This window comes from Erinaceus europaeus, chromosome 14 (genome assembly GCF_950295315.1).
Source record: "Erinaceus europaeus chromosome 14, mEriEur2.1, whole genome shotgun sequence".
Classification (NCBI taxonomy): domain Eukaryota; kingdom Metazoa; phylum Chordata; class Mammalia; order Eulipotyphla; family Erinaceidae; genus Erinaceus; species Erinaceus europaeus.
Window position 1 is genome coordinate 27,421,580 of NC_080175.1, and position 10,638 is coordinate 27,432,217.

A 10,638-nucleotide genomic window follows, 5' to 3' on the forward strand; every position below is an offset into this window, starting at 1 on the left:
AGGAGCGGTCCTGACACAACTGAATGCTCTAGCCCTGTTTTACCCCTCCAGGTCTTCTCTTTTCCAGGTCAACACTCAGAGGCCCTTCAGTGGTTATTCAGAGAGATAGTAGAGCAGTCGATAGGGTACTTTTGGCTATAGGTAGTGTAGACAAGTTGAGGGGACAAGCAATGAAGGGGTGGACAAGGACTCCAGAGGCTGACTCGCCGGCTCTGACTGAGACTGATAGGCCCAGCAGGGAGAGACCATGTGGGCCCACTTGATAATGTGTATTCTTGCTGAGTTTACCACCAGCACTTGGTGCTCATTTTTGAAGATGAGCAAGTCTTTTCCTAGTAGTTCCCAAGCAGGATTTTCATATCTAGTGAGTCAAAATGTGTTCCAGTCTGTATCCTAGACCCAACCTGGCAAGGGGAATAGAAATGTCTAGTCAGGATTCACTTCTGAGTCGGGGAAGGAGCCTAGTTGTCGATATTCCCACCCGCACCCCATGCACTTGGCAGTGGCAGATCAGAAGGGTGGGCACCGGATCAAGGTTTAATCAGTAAGAAAGGTGAGGGAGAGCTGGGTGAATGACATGGTAGCACTGGTTTGGGAGCCATTCTCACCTACAGATGTTTCTAATTATGTGGCTTAATTCTTCTTGAAATAGTGTTCACAGCAGAGTGCTGAACAGCATGTGTATGGGAGGTGCTATCACCTCCCTTACTCCTTTTTGTCCAGAGCACTGCTCAGCTCTGGCTTATGGGGTGCTGAGGATTGAACCTGAGAAGTCAGAGCCTCTGGCATGAAAGTTATTTGCATAACCATTATGCTGTCTCCCCAACCGCTTCCCTTATTCTGTGGATCTTGTACCTTTGTTGCACAGCCCATCCACACATCATGCTGTCGCCAGCATAGTTAAAAACCTCTGGGTGCTCCTTTGCTTTATAGCCCCTAGGATGTTGGGGGTCCTGCAGTCTGTTCCCATGGTTTACCTGTGGAACTCCTGCCACAAACAGCCTCTTCCTCTGAGAGGGAGTGGGGCAGGAATGGGGTGGGATGTGGGGGGGAGGCTGTGAGGCCCAGAGAGGGCATAGGCCCCAAGCTCTGATAGGCCTGCATGCCAGAACTGACACTACAGCTTATGGCTCTCTGATCTGGGAGCTTCCCCAGCCTCAGTTTCCACATATATGATGAGATTATCTCGACATAACAGAAGCATTATGAAAATGAACTTTTGCAGAAGTGCCCACACGGTGCCTGTCCCACTAGGGGCATTTGACCCCTGGAAACTGTCCCCATCTCCATCCATAGCCATCTGCCACATGAGTAGCCTTTGGGTTTGGAGTGGGGTGGGTTATCCTGTCAATCCTCCTGATGATACCTGGGAATGTGAGCCCAGTAGAAGGGGGAACCTGTGAGCTCACAGCACAGAGAGGGCAGGCAGGCCACAGGGTACAGGATGGGTACTGCTGCTGGAAGCCCATCATGTGGCTGGACTCATGTTTGGCATCATCCTCCCCTGGGCCTGGAATGGTGGGAATGCTGGGGGACATGGGTGCACACCACAGCCAGTTTTCTCTCCCTCTTGTGGTTGCCTGGGTGTGGGGGCTGCTCCTGGGCTTGGACTTACACTCAGTATGGGAGTCAAAGGCACCACTCCCTGGAATGCATTCTCTAGTGAGGATCCCCATTGCTGTCCACCAACATAAGGTTTTACAGAACCCAGTAGGAACCCAAGTAAGAACGGGCACAAAACAGTTGGGCCTTCATTCTTACTGCCACTAGCTGAGAAAGAGCCACTGTTCCTGCTGGCCAGCTGGGGCCTTGTAGCCTGGAGCCCAGGTTGTGTGGGGATGGAGGGCAGGTTGCCCCAGTGGAGGCATCCACTCTTGGTGGGAGGAAACGGACGGACAGGACGACTGTCTGTCGCTGTCTTCTTTCCCAGAGAAGCCCGAGCAGGTGATAAAGCCATGTAGAAAATAGGATTAAGGTAATGAACAGGCAGGACAGAGCTTGATCTTTCAATAACGCCAAAGCCTGACTGGCAGGCCAATCTGGAAGGTGGAGCAGCACCGCCAGCAGGACTCAGCGCGGGGTGGTGTGTGGCGCTGGGCGGATTCTTTGCTTTTAACCTGTCACTGCTGAAACCTGAGGAGCCTGGGCTCTTCTCTTTTATGTGTGTGCTGTGACTTGGGGGAGGAACACTGGCCCTCCTGGGGTGCCCTCAGGGCCTTGGTGGGGGCTGGGACCCAACCTGGGGGAGTAGGTGCTGTGCTGGGCACCCACATGCCCTCATCCTCTGAAGGCCTCTGCTCCTCCAGAATACCTGGGGACCCCCATCCCCCGGTCACCATCCTTAGTTCCATCAAGACCCCTGAAGATTGTCCTTTTGGACTGCAGCACTCTGGTCAGAGCCCAGCACACGGCCACTGCCTAGACGGCATGGCCTCCTCCCTTCCTTCCTTGTCCGCCCCATTTCTCCCGGTGGGCCTGGAGGAGCCAGAGTTCCTGCTTCCCAAGGAAGATGATCTTCAAGCCCAGAGCTCCACCCTGTTCCTAATCCTGGGACCCATCCTGTGACTATTGGCTGCATTTGAGCGGGAGCCTGGGCGAGGCCCCAGGGAACCTGCCTGTTGGTTGAGGGCAGCTGACTGGTGGGGGCCCCAGGGGCCGACGTGCTTAATAGCACCAACCCCCATTCTTGAGTTAGATTTTTTTTTTTTCTGCCAAGTAAGATTTGAGCTGGATCAAGCTTTGGCACTTTGAAGTGGGACACAGCTGGTAATATGATGGTGCTATCATGGAGAGCCCTGTGCCTTCAGATCTGGAGCTGTCACAGTGGGGCCCATCATAGCCTCTCCTAGGCATCAGGATGGCAAGGGGGTGGGCAGGTGTTGGTGCTGGGGCTGCTCTTAGGACACTGAGGGTTTGACTTGGGCAAGGGGCTGGGCTGCCCTCTCTGCATGTGATCAGGTGGCTCCTTTGGGCCAAGGCCATCCCTGGCTCCTAGTGACTTCTCCATTTCCATCTTCAAGTCTCTGTGCCTTCTCTTTCCTGAGGCAGGCAGGCCAGCTTTTCACACATCCTGACAGGTGCCTTGTTTTCTCCTCTGAGGCTTTGCTTTAGCCGACCCCGCTTTGCTTACGGAAACCCTGTTCACTGTACAACATAGACAGCACCTCCACCATGAAGCTCTCCATGATGCTGATCCCTGCAGACACTCTCAACTGGACACTGTTTTGAGCACTCACAGGGCCAAATGTCAGCCACCCAGCTGCCCGGTATGGCTCAGGCTAGGAACTTACTTGGAACCCTGGTCTAGTTGCAGAGACTGAATATCAGCCTCAACAGCACTTGGAATGATCCCAGCCCTTTCCAAGAGCCTGCAGGAGGAACTGGTGGCCTGTGTGCTCGTGGGGCCACTCAGAGGGCACTGTGAGCACCGTTCCTGCCCAGGTGTGGCTTTGTCTCCACCTCCCCAGGACAGGCCTGCCCTCAGTCAGGGTGATTACGGAAACTGCCCCTTTAAAGTACCTGCCTGCTCCTTTGAAAGTATTACTGACAGCTTTTTTCATTTTCTTTTTTCTTTACCTCTTTAAGGAACCCTGTAATTTCTCTCCCCCCCCCCTTTCCTTTTTCTTTCTTGTACCCTGTCCTCCTGAACTCTTTGAAATTGGCTCTCTGCCTGCTGACACCAAACTGATACTTTGCGTTTCACTTCTCCTTATCCCTTTATGGCAACAGATGTTGAAATTTTGTATCCTTTTATCTGCCCGGCTGTCCCTTCCTGTAATTACGGTCCCCTTGTTAGCAGTACAAAGTGGGCTGCCCGGATGCCTGGCCTTTGAGCCATTGTGTCTGAATACGTGTGCGCTGGCGGGTGCTGGGGGCAGTGTTTGCACGCACACGCATGTGAGGGGCCATGCTCTTGGGACAGGCCCTTCGCACTCACCTGCTGAGCTTGGCCCAGTGAAGCTGCTGTGGGCTTCTCTCCACCACTCCATCTCCTTGATCTCTCTTCCCACCAGAGGGCCTGACTAGGGTAACTGCTCCCTGTGTTCTGCCACTGTGAGCTCACGCAAGCCAAACCCTGCCAGCTCACTCCCCACATGAATCCAAGCCTCCAGCCAGACCAGGCTGTGAGCACAGTCTCAGCTCCAGCATCCCTCTAGTTGCGGCTCCCTCACCTCCTGTCAGTGCAGTGCCCACAGCCAGAAACATTCTCCTGTTCATCAGGCACTAGCAATGGCCCCAGGTGCATGTTACCACCGCTGGTTGAGCATCTTACCTGGGCCACTTTTCTCATTCTTTTTACGAGGGGGGGGGGGAAGAGGAGAGAGAAGAGAGAGGTAGAGACCACAGAGAGACTACAGCACCACCCTACCAGTTCTGGAGAGCCCCTGGTGCCATCTGTGTTCACATGTGGTACTGGGCCTGAACTCCCTCTGAACCTCACACATACTGACAGGAACACACTCTACTGGGTGCTCACCTTCTCCTGGCTCCCAGAAACATTCTTACCTGTGTCCTAAAAATTAAAAAAAAAAAATTTAAAATCCACTTTACTTCAGGCTGGCAACTGAGTACACCTGGGCAGCACACCTGCTCATCTTGCGTGAGACCCAGGCTCCACCTGGGTTTTCGCCACACTGGGAGTTTGAGTGCTGCGGTGCATTTGATTTTTGGATAGAGATAGAAATTGAGAAGGAAAGGGAAGATAAATGTCTGCAGCACTGCTTCACCATTTGTGAAGCTTCCTCCCTGCAGGTGGGGACTAGAGACTGTAACCTGCGTGATAGCAGGTCCGCTACACCCCAATCTCCTCCCCTCTCTATCTGAAACAGTCAGTCTAGAGCAACAAACACCAGCAACTACAAGATAACCTTGTATCTCTTCTAGTGCCCAGAGAGTCATACCATCACAACTCATGATTTAGGTACATGGCAGACTTCTTTTTTTTTTTTTAATATTTATTTATTCCCTTCTGTTGCCCTTTTTTTTTTATTGTTGTAGTTATTGATATCATTGTTGCTGGATAGCGCAGAGAGAAATGAGAGGAGGGGAAGACGGGGGGAGAGAAAGATAGACACCTGCAGACCTGCTTCACTGCCTGTGAAGCGACTCCCCTGCAGGTGGGGAGCCGGGAGCTCGAGCCAGGGTCCTTACACAGGTCCTTGTGCTTTGTGCCATTTGTGCTTAACCCACTGCGCTACTGCCCAGCCCGCCATGGCAGACTTCTTACTCTCTGCATTGAAAAAAAAAAAATCCTGAAGACAGGGACACGATTTCCTGAAGTCTCTGTTAAGCACAATACCTTGTACAGAAGGTGCCCAGATGTGATGTCCAGAAACCAAAGGGATGTGGGGGACCATGCTGCACACAGCTTAGGTTACCAGGCCGTGTCTCCTGGGAGCATGGAAGATAGTGGAAGGTGAATGGTGTGTTGCCCATCCATTACCCACCCAGACAGATATAGGAACAGTCCTGAAACACCCCTCTCCTCCCAGGAGCTCAGGAACCCACCGTGCTAACAGTGATTCCAATAACATAGGCCATGGACATTCTTAGATGTGGGCTAGGTGGTGGGAACCCAGGACCTACCTGTCTGTACCCAACTCTACCCTGGCACTTAGATCCTTTTCTACATGGGCCATCCAGGTCTTTCCAGCCAGTACCTACCTCTTGTTAGCTGTCCCCAGAGGTGACTGTGAGGGTCATTATCTCATCCCTGTTCCCTTCCTCCTGGTCAGGAAGCCCCCTTCCATCATCTTGGTCTGCAGAGTGGTTCAGGCCAGAAGACCTGGCTGCCTTATTTGCTCCCCAAGTGCTCCTGCTGTGTTTTCTGCCCAGGCACCCTACATTTTCCCAGAAGTCAAGCTTGTGGACAGGTAGTTTCTCGGCTGCCGCCCCTGGCCTAGATCCCCACCAGGTGCAAAGGGACATTTGTCTCTACCTTCACCTGGGTTGACATAACTGCTGGAGCCAGGCTCTTGGAGACTGGGGTACCAGGGCCCCCAGCCCTGGAAGCTCTGGGAGGCCGGCTTTGTGCCCAGGAGTTAGAAGGGAGTGGGTGTTTTTGTCTCTCTCTCTATAGTGCAGGCCGGCTCGTGCTCCGTCTTGGTCTGGGGCTCCGAGCTGCAGCCCTGTTCCCACACAAGTTGTGCACCAGCCAAAGCCCTACATCCCCTCCTGCCCCCCACAGTGAGAGGCCGAGAAGCATTCTTGACATTCTTTCCAGAGAAAAGGGGTGAAATGTCTGAATTTGGGGGTCACCACGTTATACAAATTGCAATCTAATCGTTTTTACAAGAACACACTTGCACTAAGAAAAGGAGCCCAGGAGGAGGGGCTAAGGAGACAGGCAGCTTGTTTTGTCCTCCTTCCCCCCAAAGTTTGGAGCTATTGTTGACCAATCTCTCTCCCTCCACCGGAGCAGTTGAGTTAGAGTTTTCTAGTTAAATTGGACTGGGGTGGGGGCCACCAAGGGCCCATGGTGCCATTTCTGTTTGTTTTCCCAAGTCAAAGCCCCAGCAGGGCTCCAATGGCACTGCTGGGCCGCTATTTGAAGAGACAGCCATTCCCCAGGGCCTGGCGTGTCAGTTTATGCTCTGAACTTAACCTCACAGGCACCGCACAACAGAGCCTTGAGTATCCCAGGCCCAGAGGCAAAAGAAATTGTATCTTTTTATTGGGCCATTTAAAGTGTGTGTGGCCATTCCAGAGACTTGGAGAACAGCAAGGCAGAAAGAAGCTCCCCATCTCAGGCAGTCTGGGCCAACAGCACTTGCCTAGGCCCCAGAGGCTGGCATTGGTTCAGCCTGGGCTGACCCATAGGCTTCTGGGAGGGCAGAGTCCTGTGCTTATCACACAGTGACATGACTCTTTCTTAGGGTGGCCATCCTGCTGCCGTCCTAGCACAGCCATTGGTACCCAGCTGGCCTTCCTACTTAGCCCAGGCCCCGCAGCGGGCAGGTAGAGCCATGCTGGCTTCACGCCTCCACCACCTCCACCCCACCCCTGCCATTGCCTTTCATCTTCTATTTCAAACAGACAAACATGAAATTACATCTGCAGATTAAAGGGGAGAGCTCCTCAGTCATTTCTGCCGGCCCCACTAATGGAAGGGGCAGGGCCTCCAAAGCTGGAAGGAAGACTAGAGCAAAAGTTCCTGCCCAGTATGCCCCTGTGAGGGGCCTGCCAGGGGGTGTCAGTCCTCATGGAAACCCACCTGGGACAGCAGAGGTACTGAGGAGCCCGATGGGGCACTGAACCCTAGGAAGTGCTGGCCTCAGGGCAGGGAGCAACACTGCCTAGGGCACAAGCAGGACAGGGGTGCTGAGTGCCAGCCACTAAGCTCCCTGCTGAGGCCATCACACTGCCCAAGCCTGAAGGAAAGGAGTCCAGTGCTGCCTCCCTTCATGCCTTCAGGGAACAGGGAGGGGGGCCTGGGGTGGTGTCTGTGAGGTGAAGGACCAGAGCCCTAGCCTAGAGGAGCACTGCCTGGGTCCTGGGTCTGAGCTGGGATGCTGAGATGTGGAAGTGCTCCCCACCATGGAGGGCGTCTTACCTGGGTGTCCGTGGGGAAGGAACTGGGCTGTTTTCCTTAGGCCATGGAGGCTGCCCCTCTCCTCCATTCCCCCCAATCACTCTGCAGAAACTCTCTGCTTCTACCCAGCCCCTAGCTACAGGGATTAGCGGGTGCACTTGATGTTGAGGGGTGGTTGCTAGGGCCAGGAGGCCCCCCTACATGGTTGCTAGGGGTCTGGCATCAGGGCGAGGGGTCTGCCCACTGCCGCGGTCACGGAGGGAATTACACAGCCACAAAGAAATTGTTCTTCTCAGTAATCTGCTCTCGGCCACCAAGAGGGGCAGCGGGTGGGGGGAGCCGGTGAGCTCAGCAGGCTGGGGGCTGTGATCACAGAGGCGTGCTAGCCCCAGGCCACCGGGGGCTGGGGCCCGGGAACACCAGGGACCAGGCCGCTAAGCTGCTTTCTCAGCGATTTCTCTCCCCAGACACAAAGGTGTTTACTTGTTTTAACATCTCCTGGGACTCCCCTTCTCCCTTTGTGTGGTCTTTATCCCCAATGAGGTTTGAGCCCCAGATTACAGGCAGGAATTAAGGCACTGGACTCGGGCAGCTCAGAACTGCATGACCCGCAGGATCAAGGAGTATAAAGTAACCAAGTGTGTGTGTGTGTGGGGGGGGGGAGCGACCCCTCCAGCGGGGCCCATTGAGCAGCCTGAGGAGGAGTGGCTGGTGGCCTGCAGGTGTGATGGAGGGGCAGCAGATTGAAGCCTTTAGCTGGGGGAGGGGACACAAGTGGGTGTCCTCCACAGGCTCCCTTCCTGAGATGGCTCAGGGATTGGTGCCATCTAGGGGGTAAAGAAATGTGTGTGGCTGCCTCCTCCTCTGCTCCTCCTCTCTCCCCAGTGGGCAGCTGATGACACACCTGGGCAGTGACTTTCCTCCAGGGGCTGGGGTGCTGGATGTCATGTATGAGTCCCCTTCCACACTCCTGTCCTGTGGCTATGACACCTACATTCGCTACTGGGACCTTCGAGCCAGTGTGCGGTGAGTGAGCTGGCGGGGGCCAACGGGGGCACAGAGCCTCCTTCAGGGGCTGGTGGGGCAGTGGACAAGGCTAGGGAGGGCTGCACCCCTACTTTGGGCCAGCCTGGCCTGTGACCTGGGATCCGTAGCCTCCTGCCTTTGACTGAGGTAGGAGTTCTTCAGAGCCTGGGGACCTGGCCCTTCCCACCAGTCTGGGCTCAGCCTAAGGCTGTCATAGCCATGGTTCTCTTTGTTAAAGTCTTTTGTTTAATTTGATGATTCAGGTTGAGGAAATAGCTCACTGGATAGTGCCCTGTGTTGCCATATACATGACCCAGGTTTGAGCCCAGTCCCCACTGCATAGGAAGCTTCACCAGTGCTATGGTCTCTTGTACTCTATTGCTGCCTGTCTTAATAAAAAAACAGTTTAAAAAAAGTGATTCAGGGGAGTCAGGCGGTAGTGCAGTGGGTTAAGCGCATGTGGCGCAAAGTGCAAGGACCAGTGTAAGGATCCCGGTTCAGGCCCCTGGCTCCCCACCTGCAGGGGAGTGGCTTCACAAACAGTGAATCAGGTTTGCAGGTGTCTGTCTTTCTCTCCCCCTCTCTGTCTTCCCCTCCTCTGTCCATTTCTCTCTGTCCTATCCAACAACATCCACATCAATAACAATAACTACAACAACAAGGGCAACAAAAGGGAATAAATGTTAAAAAAAATATATTTTTTTTTAAAAAAAGTGATTCCAAATGGTCCTGAGGTTCCTGGGGAAGCTGGGGTGGAGATGGAGTGCAGCCCTGAACCCCCTTCTCTTCCTAAATAGGAAGTGCGTCATGGAGTGGGAGGAGCCCCATGATAGCACCCTGTACTGCTTGCAGACTGATGGGAACCACCTGCTAGCCTCTGGCTCTTCCTACTATGGCGTGGTGCGGCTCTGGGACAGGCGCCACCGGGCTTGCCTGCATGTAAGTTCCCGCCACCCAGCCTCCAGGAGCCAGGACTCAACCCCTGGGAGCGGATGTACCTGAAGCAGGGAGGGTGGCTACCCTGGGCCTGGGGAACCCGGCCCCCACTTGGGATATGCTTGCTGATCACCCTCTGTGCTTCCCACAGGCCTTCCCGCTGACATCGACGCCACTCAGCAGCCCTGTGTACTGCCTGCGCTTCACCACTAAGCATCTCTATGCTGCGCTGTCCTACAACCTCCACATCCTAGACTTTCACAACCCCTAACAGTCAGGGCCACCCCGGCTTGTGGGCCAGGAAGCCAGCTACTCAGGGATCTCTCCTGCCTGGAGGGTGCAGTGATACCTCCTCCCTGTGCCCACAGTCCTTGTGACCACAGTGCTCGGACACCTTAAGCTAGAGGCTCCTGATGTGGGCTCTGGGGTTACCCAGAGGTGCTGGCCCTTCCAGGAACCAGAGGGAGAAAAAGGGCCTTTTGGGAGATGCCGCTGAGTTTGGCCAAGCCTTGCTTCCTTGTTAGTCAGATCAAGAGCCTGGGCTGTGGAGCCCCCCACCCTAGGGTACCTTCTTTGAGTGGGGTGAGGCTGCCAACATACCTGCTGGCACTAGCCCCACCTCTGTCATACTCCACTGCTGACCAAATTCTCAGGGCTGGGGCCTTACTCCTGTGGCACTGTGGCCTGGTCTTGCTTTGAAACCAAGAAAGGACAAAAGGAACCCAGCACTTCTAAGTTCTGAGCCAGTCCAACCTCTGTCAGCTGTTGAGACATGCTACCTTGTTCATTTTTGTAAAAATAAAGCTTGATTGTTCACAGGTCTGGTTCCTTAATAGGAGAGTCCTAGAAAGTCCCAGGGAGAGGAAACAACAGATTCAAACTTGGGGATATGCCTGCCGGGAATAGTGCTGGCTCAGTGTCCCCCAAACAGAAGTTTCTGTCCTTCAGCAAAGCCTCATCGGCTGACTCCCCAGCCCTCTGGCTGGTGGGGTGAACATCAGCCGCAAGGGTGATAAGAGACCTGTGGAGGAGCTCGGCTGCTAGCCGTCTGTGGTGCCCACTTCACCCCATTCCAGTGTGCACACACCTTTGTAGCGCTTTTCACCCACAATGTTAGTCTCCTGGGTTCGCTCTGTTTCCAAGGC

General features: G+C 54.3%; 1 protein-coding gene across 1 annotated transcript in view; it reads left to right on the forward strand.

The window, feature by feature from the left end:
• Positions 1 to 10,311, forward strand: part of FBXW4 (F-box and WD repeat domain containing 4) — a 91,994-nt gene extending 81,683 nt beyond the window's left edge. The window contains exons 7-9 of the mRNA XM_007533854.3: positions 8,417 to 8,557; positions 9,355 to 9,496; positions 9,645 to 10,311. Coding sequence (XP_007533916.2) covers positions 8,417 to 8,557; positions 9,355 to 9,496; positions 9,645 to 9,764 — 403 coding nt within the window. The 3' untranslated portion in view covers positions 9,765 to 10,311. The remainder of the gene's footprint in view (positions 1 to 8,416; positions 8,558 to 9,354; positions 9,497 to 9,644) is intronic.
• Positions 10,312 to 10,638: the final 327 nt, after the last annotated feature.